The 21,265-nt window shown below is 38.7% G+C and overlaps 1 protein-coding gene across 1 annotated transcript in view; it reads left to right on the forward strand.

The window, feature by feature from the left end:
- Positions 1-21,265, forward strand: part of XYLT1 (xylosyltransferase 1) — a 422,682-nt gene that overhangs the window by 213,567 nt on the left and 187,850 nt on the right. The window contains exon 3 of the mRNA XM_072598097.1: positions 8,695-9,214. Within this exon, the coding sequence (XP_072454198.1) occupies positions 8,695-9,214 (520 nt within the window). The remainder of the gene's footprint in view (positions 1-8,694; positions 9,215-21,265) is intronic.

A 21,265-nucleotide genomic window follows, 5' to 3' on the forward strand; every position in this document is an offset into this window, starting at 1 on the left:
GAGGAATTGGCGGAATGATTTATGCATCTCTTTCACATTCCTAGGATACTAGCCCTTTGAATTTGAGCTACATCTCAATGGCTTGCTCATTTAAGCATAATCCACTGATGTTATTTGAGTTTTTCACAGAATATGGAAGGGAAAGGAGAGAAAGAATGTACGTATGAGGTCATTCAGTTCAGCTATTTTAAAAAATTAATGCTTCTTGTTTTATTACCACGGTCATTTCCATAAATAGTCCTCCTCCCCTCACCCAGCATTGAGTCTTCTCTTGAAAGAAACGAAAACCACAACAAGCAGTGAAATTATGAAATATTCTATACCTGTAGCTAAAAAGGCTGATCTGTTTCTTTATCTCTTCTCCAAGATCACAATTGGTCATTGTAGTTGTTCAGTCTTTACCTTACTTTTTTTTTAGTTTTCATTTTATGACAAAAGAAACTGAGGCACAGTGACTTTTTCAAGTCACTCCCCATCAGCTGTGTCCTACAGTTTCCAGACACGGGACTTCAGAGGCACAAAGAGGAATGAACTGCAAAAGTATAGACCCAACCTTAGGTTTGAGATCAGAATAACTGGAAATAATGAAAACAGATTTGAACAATTTCTTAAAATGGTGCCCTGTGTAATGTAATCTATATTACAGAACCAGATTGTGTTTAGCATATTTCTGCCTGATTGGAATTGGCTTTAAACATGCCCAAGGTTGAATGGGAATGGAGGACATTATTGCATTTAATTATTTGCTGAGAATAAAAATGGATTCCAGCAGAAGCTGAGAGGTGCCGCAATAGCAGTCACACAATTAGAGCTTCTGAGTGACTCATGCAAACATTTGAATTTGAAATCATTGTGATAAGTACATTAAAATAAAATAAGTCAAAATGTTTCATCAGCATAAATAGCTTAAGGTGATGGTATCAGATTGGTTAAGAGTAAAAGAAACATGGCAATTCGATCACACATATGAAAGCCAATTTGTCACCCGGGCAGTGATCATTTGAAACAAGATGTTTGTAGGTTTATTGTTAATTAGCTCTAGGTCTGCCCAAGTCTGATGCTCAGTTTATTCTCCATTTTGTCATGGGTGCTTGCTATGACGTGTTCATGAGGTCTGTTTTGAAAAGAGAAGAGAGCTGATGTTTTGGTGTCCTGGAAAGCGGTCAGCTCTGAGGAAGGGGAGGCTGGGATCAATCCAAGAGGATCTCTTCCTCCTTGGACCTTGTTCTAGGATTTGATTTAGATTTGGAAGGACCACAAAGTCCATCTCAGCCAATTCTCTCATTTGACAGATTAAGTAACTGAGATACACATAGGCTAAATGAATTGCCCAACCTCTCACAGGTAGTCCATATTTGAGATGGGATTTGACAGTTCTTGATAATTCCAAGTCCCTTACTCTAATTCACTACACCATGTAGTCATGAAAATGATAGTGATGGTGATAGTGATAGGCATTTGGGTAAAATAGACAGAGAACCAACCTCAGAAGCAGGAACACCTATATTCTAGTCCTGTTTCTGACAAGCAAATCATTTTATTTCTTAGTATCCCAAGCTTTCTGATACTATGAAGTATAGAGTAGTTGCTGTTCTGCATTTGTATTTTCCACATTGTTATTGGTTCAGTTATTTCACCTGTGTTTAATTTGTCATAACCATATTTAGGATTTTCTTGGCAAACATACTTGGAGTGGTTTGCCATTTCCTTCTTCAGCTCATTTTACAGATGAAGAAACTGAGGCAAATGGGATTAAGTGACTTGCCCAGGGCAAAACAGGTAGTCTGAGGCTGAATTTGGACTTTAGAAAATGAATCTTCTTGACTTTAGACCCAGCATTCTATCCATCGTGTCACCTAGGTACCCCAGAGTTTCATATATCCATATAATTATAGATCTGGGCCAATAATAATTGTAGTAATAACAACAGCATTTATTTATCACTGTAAGGTTTGCAACATGCTTTCTATGTTATCTCATCTGCTCCTCACAACAGCTGGAAGGTAGGTGCTATTATTAACCCCATTTTCCTCTGTAAATTGAGGGGGTTGGGGGGGAGGTTAAATGACTTGGCCAAAGTTTCACAGCTACCAAACGTTTGGACTGGACTTAAACTCATGTCATCCAGACTCTTGGTTTAATGCTCTATCCACTGTATCATGTAGATATTGTCTGAGTTTTTTATACAGCCCTTTAAGGTTTATGAAACCCTTTATACACAATGTCTCCTTTGAGCTTCACAAAAATCAGTGTAGAAGATTCAAGTAGTATTACTCCTAGTTTATGGAGAAATAAATTTAGGATTAGTGAATTTGACTTATCCATGGTCACATAGCTACTTGAACCTGGGTCTCCTTGAGTGCCAAATCCAGGGCTCTAGCATATATTACTTTAGGTATGTCATGTAACTTCTCTGAATTTCAGTGTCCATAGCCACAAAGCAGGGATTTAAAAAAAAAAAATGCTTATCCTATCAACTTCATAGGATTATGGAAAGGATCAAATGAGAGAGAATGTGGGGTTTGCTCTACAACTTTTGGGATACCCTGTACATGTAAAACACTTTTAAAATCTGATTGATAGGAACATCCCAAGAATAGACATCTGTCTTCAGGACCCATAGAAGTAGCTAGTTCTCCCTAATATCACTAACTTTTTCAGGACAACTCAGAGCACTGATATATCTTAGTGCCTCAATGTATTTTCCTTTTTACTTACACTTGAACCACCTGATAGCCTGTGGTGGCTCAACAATCTCTGTACTGGAATTCACTTCCGGGCCATATTGGAGTTAATCATCCTTATTGTTCTAGGGCTGCCTTGGGTAGACTGTATGTATTAACCAAGTGTTAAATTAGAATTGATACCAATTCAGGCTACTGATAAGACAAATTAACTAGCAGAATTTCCTATTCTGTTTGTCAGATTAATGTCCATAGGTTTCCTAGCCAAAAACAAAACAAAACAATGGTAATTGCAGTATTGTTCTGTGCCCAGTTAAGCTCTGTGAAGGGCATCCAGGAACCAATGAAGAATGGGAGGTTTTAAATAGGTAGTTTAAAACAAAGTGTTCTCTGCTGGGCATTGAGCGTATGACCACCAGTTAATGGGGAATGAAAGGAGACCCAGAAACCTAAATATTCTGCCAAATGAGACTGATGAGAAAGGACACGGATGTCTATGGATGCAAATTCTTTTTGGCTATTCCCTGGACTCATTAACTCCTTGAAAATGTGCTTATGAGGAGGATTTCAATTCATACTAGCTAAGGAGGACAGTGGAGGGAAAACAAGCAAATTTTTTCCCTCTCCAAGGAAGAGAAAAATCTAACCTGTTCGTATATGGACAGGTCAGGTCATTTTTTCAGCCCTTTTGGTTTTTATATAGAGCTGGGATAGTGAGAAGATGGCCCTTTTCTATTTCAGTAGATGGAAATAGGAAAACAATTTTTCAGATAAACTTTTTAATGAAAGGGTGACAGGGTAAAAGGTATATTTTGGGGATCATAGATTTATAGACTTGGAGTTGGAAGGGACTTCAGAGCACATATGATCCAAAGCCTTCATTTTATAGGTGAGGAATCTGAGACTTATGGAGGTTAAATGACTTGTAAGCTCTTTCCAAGTACGAATTTTTTGTATTTGTGTCTCTAGCACCTAGCTTACTGCCTGTCACCTTGTAGGTACTGAATAAATGTTTGTTGAATGCCTAAGATCACAGAAGTAGTAAATGTCAAAGTATTGTTTGAACCCTGTTCCTCTGAATCCATGGTCACTGGTCTTTCTACAGAGGACCACAGGAATATTGTATGTAGGTCTCAATATTGGGGATTAGTCCTTTTGTAACTCTATATAAGGAAAGAAATTTCATTCGTGTAGGGAAAGCCCAGGAGAAGAAACTCCTTACCAGTCACCCTTTGTCTGAAATTTAGTGTTAGTGAATTGCCTAAAGCACTGAAAGTTTAAGTGATTTGCCCAAAGTTATCCTGTCATTATGTGTTAGCGATGGGACTCAAACCCAGGGTTTTGGGGCTCCAAGGCCAGCTCTGTTATACCACACTACCGGTCATAGCTCTTTATTAAGGTAGGTCTTTTTATATCCTTGCTTCAAGAATGGACAGGTTTAGATCCCTGGATCCCTGATTTTGACCATGCTCAGTGACTTAGTCACTGCTCTAGAAGCAGTGCCAATCTTCAGCATTGGCAGTATAAGTGGTGCCTAGGCACAGAAGCCCCTTTTACCTCACCAGCTACTGCATCAAGCCTGGCACTACAATACACAGTAGAGTGCCCTGTCCTTGGTCCTTAGATTTTTCTGGCCAACCCACATTGTTTCCTGGGGACAGGAGAAGAGGAGGAATGGATAGACTCAATGTCCTGTTTTATTTTGTTTGTGGGGATGAGAAAACTTCCATTGTGTAAACTCCATGAACTAAGATTATCAATTTATTTGTGACAGTCTTAAAGATTTGGCTTGGGTGTTAAGAAATTAAATAGTAATGTGCCCATGCTAATATGGTTAACATGGACCCAGTGGACCCAAAGGAATTAAACTTAGATCTTCTTGAAACTAAGACTGACCCATTTTCCATTATACTACACACACACACACACACACACACACACACACACACACACACACACACACACACACAACACACCACACTCAGAAAATAAAACCTAGACGTTTTCTCTGGTAATCATTGCTGTACTCAAATGAGTTTCTATAGCAACAAGGGCAAAATTATCTAGGCAATTAGTATTTTGTCTATAATCAAAATTCTCCCTAGACATTGTCCTTTTATCCTACAAATATATGTGCAGGTTATGACCCCAGCAATAAGTTTTGTGTGGTAACAAATACATTCAAAAGGAAATAGGGACATTATTGCTGAACTGTGCATTTGATTAGAGTAAAAATGGGCTCAGTTCCCATTTTGCATGAAATCACTCAGTTCTGGGCTCTTCAGCCTCCTATCACCTTTCCACATGCTTGTTTCAGTTTATTTCTAAATTTACAGCTTTGAAGCTGGGAAGGATTAGAGAGGACATTGAATTCTTTTCTAGCTCCCTGTTTTACAGATGAGAAATCTGGGACACAGATATATGTTACAACTAGCCCAGGACTGTGCAGTTAGTGTCCAGATGGAATTTGAACCCAACTCCATTGCCCTATCCAGTACCCCATGCAACTTCCTTCATCTGTTACTGCAACCTCAGGAAGCCACTGAGGTTAGGTCTATAATACTCCTCGGCTTTTCACAAAATCACATGGAGTCATAACTTAGTACTGTGAGAGAACTGTTGTTTCTTTCTGTTCACACTAGGCCAGGGTTCTTTCTTAGTCTTAGTGAACTGCTTACAAGCACTGAAAGTTTAAGTGATTTGTGAAGGGTTATTCCACCAATGTGCGTCAGAAATGAGACCTGAAACCAGGGTTTATGGGGTATACCACACTGCCTGTCATACTCTTCATGGCAGATCTTTTCATATCTGTGCTTCAAGAATGGATAAGTATGGATCCCTAGATCCCTCACCCTGACCATCTGCAAGGCTTAGTCACTGCTCTGGAAGTAGTACCAACCCCCAGAATTGGCAGTGCAAATGATGCCCAGTCACAGAAGCCTCTTCTACCCCATCAACTACTTCATCAAGCCTGGCACTGCAATACACAGTCTTTGAATTTTTCTGCCTGATCCACATTGTTTTCTGGGGACAGGGGAGGGAGAAGAAGGAATAGATTTAACTTATATGATTAATGAGAATATAATGAAAGAAGGAAGAAAAATTTGTGAATTGAATGCATTTGAAGTAATTATATTGAATATCTTCCTCTTAGCCGGAAGGTAACTTAAGCTATCTAGTCCAACTAATTCTTTCATTTAATTTTTTTTTGAAAATTATCAATGTCTTTTCACACAGTATTCTCAGCATATCCCCTCCCCTTTCCCTACCCAAAGAGCCATCCCTTAAAGTATATAAAAAGAAAGAGGAGAAGAGAGTAGCTTAGCAAAAATAACCAACATACTAAGGAAGTCTGATAAAACCATTCCTTCTACCCATGCCCCATCTCTTGAAAAAGAAAAGAATGGGGTGTGTGTAATTTTTGTAACTTTTCTTCAGGGTGAAAACTGGTCATTATAATGCTATCTTGCTCAGCTTAGATTTTTGCTGTTCTTTCTATTTACGTTGTTGTAATCATTGTGTCTGTTATGTTTCTGGTTCTTCTTATTTTGCATTGTATCAGTTCATATGTCTTCCCAGGCTTCTCTGTATTTTTCATATACATTGTTTTTTTTATAGTGCAGTAAAATATGCCATTAAATTAATGGACGATAAATTTGTTTAGCTGTTACCCAGTCATTGGGTATCTATTTTGTTTCTAGTTCTTTGGTACTAAAAAAAAAAATTGCTATAAAAAGATACAACTGGTAGCAACCGCAACCCCGACACACACACACACACACAGACACTCACACAAAGAGTAATAAGGTCAGGAAAACCTGAGTTCAAACCAAACCTCAGACATTTACCTGCTGTGTGACCTTGGGCAAGTCACTTAACCTCTGTTTGATTCAGTTTCCTCAACTGTAAAATGAGGAAAATAATAACACCTATAAGGTACCGTGTAAATGAATAGCACAGTGTCTGGCACATAGTAGGTACTATATAAATGCTTATTCCCTTCCCCTGCTATAAATATATTGTTGTTGGTAACACTTTTTCTTTATATTTTTGTTTGTTTTTACCTTTTGGGGATATATGCCTACTTGTGTTATCTCTGGGACCTTCTTACCAAAATTTCAAATTGCTTTTCATGTGATAGGTAGAGTACTAGACCTGGAGTCAGGCAAAGCTGAATTCAGATCCAGCCTCAGACACTTGCTAGTTTTATGACCCTGGGAAAGTCAGTTAACCCTGTTTACATCAGTTTCTTCATCTGTAAAATGAGCTGGAGAAGGAAGTAGCAAAGCACTCGAGGTGTCTCTGCCAAGAAAACCCCAGATGGGATAATGATGAGTTGGACACAACTGAAACAACTGAATAACAACAATATCTGGGTCAGTTCATAGTTCTACCATGACAACGTATTGGTATGTTAATACCACCACTCCAAAACTGATTGTTTCCTTCTTCCATCCTCTTTGCCAGTTTGTGGGGCATGAAGTGAAACAGTTGTTTTGATTTGAAATTTTCTTATTAGTAGTAATCTGGCACGATATTTTACATACTTATAATAGTTTACAATTCTTTTGAGAACTGTTTATTTATGTTTTGGCCTGTTATCCATTAGGAAATGGCTTTTAGTCTTATACATCTGTGCTAGTTCCCTATATATCTTGAATATGAGCCTTATCCAAGATATTTGATGAAAAGATTATTTCCCAATTGACTTCTTTCTTATTCTGATAGTGTTGATTTTCTCAGTGTAAAAGCTTTTTAATTTCATATAATTGATGTTCTCTATTTCATCTTTTGTGTTTGCCTCTCTCCCTTGTCAATGATCCAACTCCCTCATTTTTCAAATGAAGAAAGTGAGGTCTAGAGAATATAAGTTATTTTCTCTAGGGCAAGATTCCTCCGGGAGTTGTCCAAGATCATGTGGGTAGCAAGTGTATTTCAAAATGAAGACCTCTTCAAATCCAACGTTCTTTTCATTGCTCCAAGTTTCCCTACCGTTGGCAAAGCTTGTTTTTTGATACATTGTATATGTGTGCCTGTTCCATAAAGGTAATGATATATGTAATACATACATATATATTGTGTATAATATGGAATTCTTTTTTGGAATCACATTTCTGCTGACTCAGATCTACAGTATTTTATGATGGAACTTGAACTTGTAGTTTGAATGATATGTTGTAGACCCCCTGTTCACAATGGTCTAATTGAGATAAGCATGCATCTCAAAGGGTCCTTGGAGACTGTCTAGTCCAGTGATGTTCAAATTTCACAAAACCCCTTCCCATAGTGCTAAGCTTCCACATTCCTCAGCCCTTGCTTCCAAATTCAGTCTGTTGCCAAGGCTTCCCAACTTGGCATCAGAAATGTCACAATTGCCCTATCCCTCAGAAGGACAAAGTTGCCTCCTCTACCATGAGTCCCAGGCAAATGTAGAGGGAGGAAAGAAGAGGCAGAATTTCTCCAGGCTATACTTTGATCCTCCCTTGCCTTCTGCCCTGCTCACTTCCTTGCTCTCTCTCCTTTTCAGCTTTCTTTTATGTGTTATCTTCCCTCATTAGAATGGAAACTGCTTGCAGGTAGGGCTAGATTTTCTGCTTACCTAGTGATTAGCACATAATAAGTGCCTAATAAGTACTTGTTGACTTGAATCCCAAGGCCTGGGTTGTGGGTCTAGAGTCCCTTTTACCTCCAAATTCTTTGTTACTAGTCTAAACATTCAATGTGCCAAGATCCCTCTTGGGAAGGAATGCTGTGGTGTGGGAATGAATGAATGAATGAAAGAATGAATGAATGAATGAAGTTTGAAAACTGTTAATCTAATCTAACCCTTTCGTTTTACATTTGGAGGATTTGAAGTCCAGAGTGTCTAAGTCACAAAGCTAGTTAATAGCAAAACCTGAACTAAAATTCTTCCTTTCATTCACTCAGTCCTATGTTCTTTTTACCATAACCTGTCCTGTTAGTCATACACTTATGTAAATACTTCTGTTTTATTTCCCACTCTTTATAGGATGGATATTTTTCTCACCGTCCCAAGGAGAAAATGAGGACAGACAGCAACAATGAAAACTCAGTGCCAAAAGACTTTGAAAATATTGATAACAGTAACTTTGCCCCAAGGACTCAGAGACAGAAGCACCAGCCAGACCTGGGAAAGAAGTCACTGAGTAAGCAGAAGGAACAGTTGAAGAAGAAACTAGAGCAGGAGGAAAAAGCAAAGGAGAATTCACTCCTGGGAAAAAGCTCTAATGAAGCCATGCAGTATAGCAATCAAGCTGCCCAGAACAGCAGTGCAGCCAAGGCAAGCCCTAAGTCCTCCAAGCAACCCCATACCAGGAAGAATGGGGCTGGTTCCCCTGAACTCAAGTATGACCAGCTGCCAAGGTGCGACATCTCTGGCAAGGAAGCCATCTCAGCTCTGTCCCGGTCCAAGTCCAAGCAATGTCGCCAGGAGATTGCCGAGATATATTGTCAACACAAGGTGGGGAAGCTAATGCCAGAGAAAGTAACGCGCTTCTGTTCCCTTGAAGGTAAGTCATTGGCTAGCAGAGGGTTTGGAAAGGGAGATGTTTTCTCTGAATCATAATGGTTTCCCCTTATTCCCAATCTCATTGTTTTTTTCCACTGAGCAGCCAATGCCCGTAATGTTCACTTTGCCGCTTTGGGTTCAAATTGTTTGTGCAATAATTTTGCATTTGAGCTGCAAAAATCCTATAAACATGTTGAGGCTCCAACTTTAGTTTGGCTCATTTATTTGTTCATGACACAAGAATTTCCTGAGTGCCAACTTCTGTGCTAACCTCTTAGGAAAATTCAATAACAGTCACTATAACATGACATTCCTATTACCAAGATATGTGTATATATATATATGTATGTATGTGTATATATATATGTGTGTGATATACCAGGACTTTTAATATTTAATTTCATATTAATACAATGTTTAATATTGTAAACTCTTGAAGAGCACAAGACTCAAACTTCTCATTATATTTTAATCTTATGTTGCCTGAAGTAATGCTTATGGACACCGTATTTGTAAGGCCTACATACTGGAATCTGCTATTTACAGGACCCTAGAAACACAATAAGGCACATGAAAAATCCTAATTTAAAATGAGACCACATCCTCTTACTCCTTCCACCAGCATTATTGGATGGTTTTAATGACTGGAATAATGCTGATTGACCAATCCATCACCATTGATGTAAGATGAATGAAAGTGTTAGGATTATCAATCAATCAATTAATAATTCTTTACTGAGCCACTTCTGTGTGCCAGGCATATAGTATTAGGAGGTACTGGGAATACAAAAACGCATATGAAAAATCTCTGACCTCAAAGAATTTACATTTTGTCAGAGTAAACAACATATACCTATGTACATAAATGCAAAATATATAAAAAGATAATTTAGTGGTGGTATTGGACATGCTAAAAATTAGGGGAATAAGGAAAGGCTACATGTAGAGTGGCAGCTGAGCTAAGATTTGAAGGATATCAGACAATGCCAGTGGCAGAGATGAGGAGAGAGATCACTCCAGGCAGAGATGGCCAGTATAAAGATACGAGGCTAGAAACAGAATCTTATATGTAAGGAACAATAAGAAGACCAATTTAACTAAATGTAGAGTTGTTAAGAGGAATAATATATAATGTGGCTGGAAAAGTTGGTTGAGGCCATGTGGTGAAGGACTTTAAATGCCAAACAGAAGAGTTTATGTTTGATCCTAGAAGAGCAAAGAACCAGGAGAGTTTATTGAGTAGGAGAGTACCATAAAGATATTTATACCATGTGAGCAGAGAAAATGGGTCTGATACAAATGATATTATGGAGGTCAAGATGATGACATTTGTAAACTGATTGGATATTTGAGGTGAAGAAAAAAAGATTCAAGGATGACACTATTTTGTGGTAGGCCCACTCTGCTGATCACCCTTTATTCTGTGGGGTAGAGATAATTCTTTCTAGTTTCCCTTGAGTTAGTTGGCCAGAATAATAGATTCCTCTTTGCTACTTGCATATTTTTACTATGAAATGTCACAGTTCTCCTCCAGTGATGGGATAAACTAACAGCAAATTTCCCCAGTCTAGGCTGATAAGTCATTTGGAACATGGACGTAGAATACTTGAAAACTCGAATAAACTCCCTGGAAGGATTCTAGGCAGCTTCACATGTGGATAGAGCTGACTACGTGTATGTAATGGAGATAAAAATTATGCAATGAATGTAGACGGGCTCATCGACCAACAGAGAGAATGCCAACCTGACCTTTGGATTTCAGGAAATAAGTCAACTGGAAAACTAGGTTTTGTTTGTTTTGTTTTCCCCAAGACAGCTGAATTTCTGATCTAGCCAAGTATTTTCCTTGTGTTCTCTTGAACATACTAAGACTAAGATTTAGTGAGACTTAGTCATTTATCTCTTGGTTCCTAGATTGGAAGTGACATGTTTCAGATGACTTTAGTGCAGGAGAAGAAACATCACTTTTCATGTGAGTCTTCTGAATCATTAACATTGAGGTTTCTTAGCTGAGTTAGTCAGAGCACTGTGCTGGTGAGGCAAACAGTATGGTCCTTAGTCCCAAATGGTTGCACTCCCTTGGCTCAGTTGACCCTTTTGTCATTGGCAGTCAAGGCAGCCAGGTAGTACAGTGGATAGAGTTCTGGGCACGCCATCAGGAAGTCGGGAAGACTCCTCTTCCCAAGTTCAAATCTCAGATATTTACTATGACCTTGGGCAAGTCACTTAACCCTGTTTACCTCAGTTCCTCATCTGTAAAATAAAATAAAATGAACTGGAGAAGGAAATTGCAAACCACGCCAGTATCTTTGCCAAGAAAACCCCAAATGAGGTCGTGAAGAGTTGAACACAACTGAAACAAGTGAACAGCAACAAAAAAGGAAACCAATTCAGACTTTATCAATGGGAAGGTATTTCCTGGTATTGCGGATTTCTGTTTAGTGGGAAAGGTTTTGTGATCACTTTTGCTCCTTATTGCATCATAGGGTCCAACAAAGGTCCTGCGTTTTGTCCCCTCTTGGAATCAAAGGACTTTCCTATTGTTTGTCTCATGACTTTTCCTCTACAGAAAAGCCTGTTTTATGTACATTTACTTTGTTTTGCTGGAACATATTTCTACTTAAAACCAAGGGGAACTTGAGTTTTAAATCAGCTGCTTACAGAGACTTGGTTCATGTTTTAAGGTGCAGATCTACTGGTTTATGTGTTACTGGGTATTAGACTTTTTTTTCACCTGGGGGTGTGAAGGGAAGTCTTTGGGTATGGAAATGGTATCCCTGCTTGCTTATCCCATGCAGCTACAGGTACCACATTATTCCAAGGTAGCTATCTTACACATCTCAACAGCCATGTGTACAAGTGCAGGTCCATGAATGAAAGTTGAAAGGATCTCACTTATTGGGTATTCTCTGTCAAGGTAGTTTGCCTGGGACTCATCTCAAGACCTTTGCTCTATTAATCAACATGGCAGAATTCTCCAGAGAGCTATAAACTCTTTAATAAGATTGGCATTCGAGAGTCCTTGCATATGCAGACCCAACAACTCTTTAATTTGCTGCTCCACAGACGACTCCTGTTGCAATAAATTTACTGTGAATAGACTAATTGCAAAATAACCCTAATTGGGTAGTTATCAATGAACAACTTCCTGTGGAACAAAACGGCTTACAATTAATAGCATTTAAGCTATAAACTATTCTTCTGCAGAAAGCTAAGATGTAATTACACCGCACAGGGAGATCGTGTTCACTTCTGGAAGCCATGACACCAAAATTTACTTCAGTGTAACAAGGAGCTGTAGTTTTAGCTTAGAAATTCTTTCATTTTTCACTAAATGAAGAGTTGGGGGAAAATATATATGCAGATATATACATATATCTACATATATAGGGCTCTTTGTTGCCATTGTGTTCAATACAACAAAACCCCAACTTCCACTGATATGATGCTAGTCGAATATAATTAAAGCAACAGTCTCCCTCATGGGTTAGAGTGGAAAGGATTGAAGCTTCAATCAAAAGAATTTTAAATGCTGACATTTTTAAATGGCTACTGAGGAGAATACATAAAACATATTCCCCGCAGCCAAAGATAGAGGCTGAAAACTCCGAGATCGTTTATTTTCTGCTGAGACCCTGGTTATTTTTGTCAAGTGTAAATTATTTGCAATTGGAAATTGCCTGCCTCAGACTGCACCTCATCAGCAGGGAAAGCAGTTAGGTTGGGGGGGAGAGGGGAAGAATTTAACCACACATGGTATCCCAGGGAAACAGAGACAGCAGTTTGCAGAAAGGGAGCTGGGAAATTTGCAGATTAACAAAAGCCCTACTGGGATGTAGTGTGTGTAGTGGAGATGAGTTGTTCCAGATGCTCAGGGCATTATAATACCTTTCTATTATAGCCAGAAGTTTGTCCCTAATCCCAGTCTGCATGGGGAAGCTATAATCACAAAGAATTTCCCAGTAAGAGCAATCAGTGGTTGACCTCTTAGCTGAAAATCCTAGATCCCTTTACTCCTTCTAATCTCTTTTCCGCCCTTCACCTCAGATCTCTTTTGCCAGTGGTCCACTTGGATATTATCCACCATAGCAGCAGCAACTTTTAATGGGCTGCCCCTCCTTTCTTTTCTCTTCCTCACCTCCTAGATTAGTGCTCCCTCCACTTTCCCTTTTAAGAACTGGACTCAAATTCTGACTCTTTTGGGTAATAACCATGGAGGGCCATAGCTAGCAAAATATGATCATAAAATATTAGAGTTGGGAGAGATCCTCATATTCCTCTCTCTAGCCTAGGAGTTCTTAATCTCTTACATCACCCTTTTTCTTGGAACAATGTTTTTGAATGCATAAAATAAAATACATAGGATTACAAATGAAATTGATTATATTGAAATATTGTTATCCAAATATTTAAATAAAATATAAACCAATTCACTGACTCCAGGTTAAGAATCCCTGATATAGTCCAACCCCCTTATTTAAACAGATAAGAAGGCTGTATGGTAGAAAGGAGGTGACTTTTCTAAAGAAAGTAGCAAAGTCCTGACTTGATCCAGAATCCAAATCCAGTGATGTTTCCATACTATGTCATGCATTCTGTGACTTTATACTGTTTACTTAGCTAGATGGGCTTTCATTTTCTTATCTGCATTTTCTCATGCTAGGTTGAGAGAGGCCCAGTTTCCAGGACAAAGGAAGTGAGAGTCAAACCACATCTGGGATATCATGTGCAGGTCTAGGTGGCACATTTTAGGAAGGAAATTAATAATCTCAAGAATGCCTAGAGTATGACAACTAGGATGGAAAAGGGTCTAGAGAAGGACTGACTGAAGAAGCTGGGAGCATTTAGACTGGAGAAGAGACTTAGAGGGGACAGACTGGTATTTAAAAGACTTTTCACCTGGAAAACAAATTAAACTGAATCTGTCGGTCCTTTGAGGAGAACATAAGAAGCATTGGATAGCAATTGAAAAAAGGAAAATTTGTAAGAAAATCTTCCCAACCTTTAGAGTGATACAAAAGAAGAATGGAATGCCTCCAGAAGTGGCAGGTCCCTCTTCAATGTTGATTTCTTCAGGTAAAAATTGAATCATAAGATGGCCATATTAGAAAAGGAATTCTTTCTTAGACATGAATTGCGTTCATTGTCCACTGAGGTACCTTTCAGCTGTGAAATGCTGTATTTATGCAAAAATGATGGGATTGGACTGGATAATTTCAAACATTCTTTCTAGGTCAAATGGTATGACTATATTATTTTATGACTCTGTGCTCCTACCATTAGTTTCCAAAGCTATCGTTGGACCAATCACACTTCTTATTGTGCCCTCCCTTCCAGAGGGCAACTTAAAAGGAAATACTAGTCGTAAAAAGGCAATATACATCCTAAAGGGTATGTATGTAAGAGAAGATTGGCAGCGCTGTCCTCTTTGGGGTGTAGAGACTAGATACTGGTTGTATGTATATCTACTATAACCACACACAGTCACCTGATAGTCTCTCTGACATGAGATCATGTTTTTCTCCAAGGTTGCTTTCTGAATTACTAGTTGCTAGTTACTGTAGTAGATATCTAGTCTACCTGATTCAGCTGAACTATAGGGATAGTTCTCCTACTTTCTAATTGTCCAAGCTGGGCAAGGAAATATACCATCTGTGGAAAATCCCTGGAAGCAACCAGATGTTTCATTCGTTTCCATTGGAGTGAAGTCAGAATAAGGCAAATGTTCAGAAACTTGGCCAAGTGGCCCCATTAACTATTCCTCCCTGCTTCAAAAAAAATAATTTTAGCCCACTCAGATAAAATAGCTTACTGTTCTCCAGAATAAACTAATTAACATGTCACCAAAAAAAAGAAAACATTTTAAAATCCATTTAAGTTGCTTTTTCTCTCCTCCTCTTACTTTCCCCTTTAATGGCTTCTGATTTAAACAAAACAAGCTTAATAAAAACCTTAAGTGAAATCTGACCATTGGGTTCAAAAATATCAATCACACAAATACAAGATGGGAAGGACATGGCTTGAAAGTCTTTCCTATATTTAAAAAAAAAATAGGAATTATAGTGAACTGTAAGCTCATTGCTGGTTACCAGTGTGATGTGACCATTAATGTTGTTCAGTTATTTTTCAATTGTGTCCGACCTTTTGTGACCCCATTCGATGTTTTCCTGGCAAGGATACAGGAGGGGTTTGCCATTTACTTTTCCCATTCATTTTATAGATGAGGAAACTGAGGGAAACGTGGTTAATCAACATTTTCCAGGGTCACACAGCTAGGAAGCTGGATTTGAATTCAGGTTTTCCTGACTCCAGGGCCCACTACTGTCCACTACTTCACCTAACATAGGTTGCTTTAATAGAACTGGCGTTTGGTTTTCAATCCCATCACTTGACCGAAACTGCTTTGAAGTTACTAATGGTTTCATAATTGGAACAAAAAAAAAATCACTGATATTTTCTCTTCGTGACTTTTCTGAAACTTTTGACATTATCAACCACGTCTCCCTTTTGAGAAATCTTTCCTTACTTGACTTCTGAGACACTGCCGTATCTTCATCATTCCCTCCATTCTCAGTTTCTCTGCTAGAATGTCATCTGTGTCCTGCCTTGTAAGAGCAAGGTTCCACACTGAGCCCTTTAGAATTTTCTTTATACTTTCTGGAATCTAAGTGATCGATTATCCTCTCCATGCCAGTGAGGCCCCAGATCTATCTATCTTAGTCCTAATCTCTTACGTGAACTGTAACTTTACTTTAGCAATCATCTTCTGGACCTAGATATCCCAAGTAGCATTTTAAACTTATCACATATAAAGTGGAATTCATCACAATATTTCTATTTTTAAAAATTCTAAATTCTAGTTTAAAAAATTTAAAAACAATTTTAAAAATTGTTAATTTTAAAATCATCTGAGAGGCAGCATGGAGTAGTGGATAGAGAACTGATCTTGGTGTCTAAGAGACTCAGGTTCAGGTCCTACCACTGACAAGTGCTGTGTGACCCTGGACTAGTCATTTAACCTCTCATAACTCTCCAAGACAGTAGATGCTGATCTGAATTGATGAAGTCACAGATCTGCTCCCCAAATCCCTAATGGCTAGCAAAGTGTCTTGTATGTAGTAAACACTTAATAAATGTTTATGGAATTTAATTAAAAGTAGAGGGGGTTACCTAAATAAACTCTCTGTCACTGGAGATTCTCAGACAGATGCTTGATGACCATTTTTGCAGATGCTGTTGACTCAGTTTTGTATTTGAGTTCAGGATTGGCCTAGCCCGCTAAGTCTGATATGCTCCAGTTCTAATGTATATAAACATTGCAGTTTTCAGCGGCACTTTTCATTCTGTCTGGAGTGACTGAGTGTTAATGAACTTGGAGAGTTTGAAGGAATAAAATGGGCCAATAATTGCTAAAAACAACATTAACAACAACAGGAGGAGGAAAGGTATGTTTCCTGGTATCTGAAGCCATGGAAAGCAGCTTTCTGTAGCTGGAGTTGAAATGAGAATTCTCTAACAAGTAGTAAGAGTTACCTTTGCTAGAGTCGACTGATGGAATCAGTCAAAATGGTCTTCACGACATTTGGGACATGATTTTCTAAGTATCAGAAATGAGAAATGGAATTTGGACTGCAATATGAGGGCAGCTGTTTGTGGACGTGACAAGCTCCATTTATTCAATAGCCAAGGGATAAAGCCAGAGACTTTGGGTGAATGACTTTTTGGAAAGGAGAAAGCTTGCTGCCCATCTGTATAGAGGGACTGTTAAGATGCTTGCCTCACTCCAGATGGTATAGCCAGCTGTGGCAAGTCCCTCCCTGTGCCTTCAGCACAAGTAAGACAAGATGATGTAACTGCTCACTGGTAGAGTGGCCTGGCCCTAGAAATTTTGGTAGCATGGTCTAAGAAAAGGAACATGGAAATGAGAATCAAGGGGTGTAGGTTCTAATCTTACCTCTGCTGCTAATGAGCTTCTCAGCCTCTGACAATTCACATATCTCTGCTGTATCTCAGTTTTCCTAATTGGCAAATGAGCATAATCTAACTAAAAGGGAACATACAGCTTTGTTTAACTTATTTTTCAGATGAGGAGACTGAGGCCCATAAAAGTGAATAGACCCATAGGATCATAGATTTAGATTTCGAAGAAATTTTAGGTGCTTGACAAATACTTGTTGATTCATTAATGGTCTGCCTTGTCATTGAAGTATTGAGTCATAGGGTCATGGGATTATAGATTTTGAGCTCGAAGGGACCTTAACAGCTCATCAGCCCAGTCCCCTGATTTTCTAGATAAGGAGACTGTAGCCCAAAGAGATTTTGACTTGCTTAAAGTCACACAGCCAAGAAGTGTGTGAGGCACTTTGAACTCAGGATTTTCTGACTCCAAGTCCAGTACTCTGCCTTTGCACATGGTGTCAGGAAGGCAGATAATAAGTGTGAAAGCTAGAATTTGAACCTGCTAGAATGGAATCTTCCATTTCCAAGCTCAGCACTCTTTCTACAACACTACACTGCCTTCATTTGCACAAGTATTAAATAAAGAGCTCAAATTTGAACCTAGAGCTTCTGAATCCAAATTAATTGATCTTTTCACGACACTGAAGTATCCACTCTAAGGTTTTCGTAGTATTATTGGGAGAATCTGCTTGGATAACAGAGGTGGAAAGACTGGGGAAAAAAAAGCTGTATACTCCAGGTGTGAAGGTTTATTAAACAAAACCTATTGTAATTCAACTCACCCCCAATTGCCTTGATATGGTATATGAGATTTTATGGACTGACATTTTATTCCCAGCCTAGGAAGTTTCCTTGGGCTCTTCTAAGGGGGCAGAGGGTTCTTTGGGCCCAGAATAAGATTGCAGATTTTTTCTTGACTAAACATCTGCTCTCAGGAATCACCCTTTGTAGAGATATGTCTTTTAGGCTATATGAAGCTCAAGGAAAGAGCCCTAGAGGCACAAACTTTCCTAGTGAGTATTCTTGGGTTTCCAGAAAATAAAGCAGGCCATCAATAAATCAACAAATATTTATTAAGCACCTATTCTGTGTTGCTCGTGGTAGGCACTGGGATACAAGACAAAAGAATGAAATGATCCCCACTGAAAAGGAACTCTTAACCAAAGGGACATCTGGTTGCACATCATATAAAGGCACGCTCTTTTCCTCTTCACCTTCATTATGCAAAGAAATCCAAGTTACCCACAATACTTTTCAGCCTGTTAAATATAGAGTTGAGGGAAATAAATGTACCTGATCTCCTCCTTCCTTCTCTCCCCAGCCCCCTAAAGGACTTTGCCAGATGTACATTTATTTCATTTATTTTAGAACTCATCATTAGAGAGGTTTCCTTTGTTCTGTACTTCCTGTACCCAGAAGCAAAGCCAAAAGGGCTAGGAGAACAAATCACTATTGGGATTCCAGCACTGTAGGCATGAAACCAGGAGTGAGAGGGAGGGATCACTGTCATTCCAAATCTCAGGCCATAATTTGCCCACTCCCTTTCTAAAAGTTCCAGCACAAATAAGTATTTCCTCTTGGAGAGTCTACATACTTATTTCACTCTGTGCATGTGTGTGAGTATATATGTGTGTGCGTGTGTGTGTGTGTGTCCTCCAGATATTCTCAATGACCTCTCTAGAATGAGAAGTTAAAAATGTGTCTGTAGTCTTGAATTCATGGGGGAAGAAGGCAACAGCTTGAACATCTCAGTATGTAGTTTCCCTAACCAGTTTTTCTTCTGCTCTTGGATAACATGAGGTTTTTTTGGACACTAAAAGACTTTCCTGTGTTTCCCAGCTTAGAGTTTGCCCAACCTTGATCAGTCAGATGTCAGATCTGACTTCAGGTCAGGAGATTTAATATGCCCCCTTTACTCAGAGCTCATCCAACATTGTCTTGGTTATTTATGTAGACATTAGTGCCCTCGACTAAAATCCTACTTGCCACAGGAAACCTTCCTCAACCCCTCTTAATCCCAGCTCCTTTTCTCTGTTAATTACTTCCTATTTACTCTCTAGATGGCCTGCTTCTATATGTCTGTTTACATCTTATCTCCTCCGTTGGATTGTGAACTCCATGAGGGCAGACACTATCTTGTGCCTCTTTTTTGTCTCTCCAGTGCTTAGCTCAGTGCCTGGCACTTAATAAATATTTCTTTGATTGATCGATTGTGTATGAATATTGGCTCACAATTTAGGAAACTGTACATATCAAAACCTCATTTAGAAGTACTGACCTGTCTAGGAGAGCATCTCAGGAGAAGTATCAGCCCTCACTCTGACTGTTAAGAGCATGATGGTAGTAGATGGAGTCAAGAGGCCTGCTTCCTGGCTCTACCTTGATCTAGTCATGTGACCTTGGTCAAATCACTTCATTTTCTGAGTTTCAATTTCCTAATAGATAAACTGTAGGTAATAGCCCCTACTCCCAATAACTCCCAAGATTCCTATGGTAAGCAAATGAGGTAGAGAATGTGAAAGTGCTTTATCAATCAGTAAACATTTATTAAGTGCCAACTGCGTGCCAGGCATGGGAACTAGGAAATGGAAATATAAGGACAGAAGGGAAGAATCCCTGTTCCACTTCAAGGAGTTTGCATTCTATCTGGAAAATTACATATATACATAGAAACAAAATCCAAGGTGTCCTAAAAATTGTAGTGCAGTTTTTAGTCATAATAGTTTAAATAACTGGCATCTGTGTAAAATATTTTGGACAGAATCCTGCAATTACTAGGCCTTCAGTCCTGTGATGACTTCATTCTCAGAGCCTTCTCCTATATTACTGCTGAGCTCAAACAATGTTTGTACAAGCAATACAGGGAGGGTCATGGTAGATGTTTACCAACTGGACTCTGGGGGAGGAGGGCTTATGCATACATACTTTTTAAGTTTAATCTGCGTTATTAGCACTTTATTAAATCTAGGCAATCAGCAAAACAATAAATAAAGCCCTGATTTGTAGTGATAGCCTATTTCTGGGGTGTAAATATAAATACTGGAATTTTAACAGTGGTCTCTGAAAGCTTGTAAGAGCTGGCTCTAACCCACATCCCACTTAACTCCTTTGAGTCTAAGTTTCTTTATTCAGAAAATAAGGATAATAAGCTTTCACATTTACAAGTTAGTTGGTAGGTGGTACAATGAATAGAGTGCTGGACCTAGAGTCAGGGAGAACTGAGTTCAAATCTAATCTCAGACATTTACTAGCTGTATGACCCTGAGCAAGTCACTTAAACCCTATTTGCCTCAGTTTCTTCATCTGTAAAATGATCTGGAGAAGGAAATGGCAAACCACTAGTGTCGCTGCCAAGAAAACCCCAAATGGGGCCACAGAGAGTTGAACATGCATGACTGAAAAATGACTTAACAATAACCGTTTATCTTACAGGACCAATATGAGAAAAATGCTTTGTGCATTGAGTAAAATTCTATGTAAATGTGTGTTATTGCAATTATTATACTATCAGTATTATTATGATATATTATTTTATACTGTATTATTGTCCTGTCATATAGTAATTGATCTCTGACAAATCCTTAAATGTTCTCTAATTAAAGGAGCCCAGTAGTGAATCCTTTCGTCAAATGAAGAAACCCTTTGTATTATGAATAATTTATCTTATTCTGAAAACAAGGATTGCCCATGAAAAGAAAGAATAAATATGGACAGAGCAGAAACAGCTTAAAGGGGAGAATCCTGGAATGTGCTAAACATTAAGGAGCTGCTGGCTCAAGACTCACATTTTACCACTGAGGAAACTGAGGTCATGTTAAATAATCTATTCAAAATTCAATTAATAAATTAATAGCAGAGCTCAGAATTAGAACCTAGCTCTTAGGACTTTTGGTTCATGGTCCACTGTACCATTAGGTCACATGGGACTTTAAAATGTCAGTTGTTATCGCCAGAAAAATTAATATGGTTTTCCATAAAGATGGCAACTAGATTTGACTTTGATTTTACTCAAGGCTCACCGTAATTCTGATAGGAGCCCTCCATGGTGAAATGTCAACAATTTTGGGAACCCCTAGGCTTAGCACAATGATGA

This window comes from Notamacropus eugenii, chromosome 3, assembly GCF_028372415.1.
Source record: "Notamacropus eugenii isolate mMacEug1 chromosome 3, mMacEug1.pri_v2, whole genome shotgun sequence".
Lineage (NCBI taxonomy): Eukaryota > Metazoa > Chordata > Mammalia > Diprotodontia > Macropodidae > Notamacropus > Notamacropus eugenii.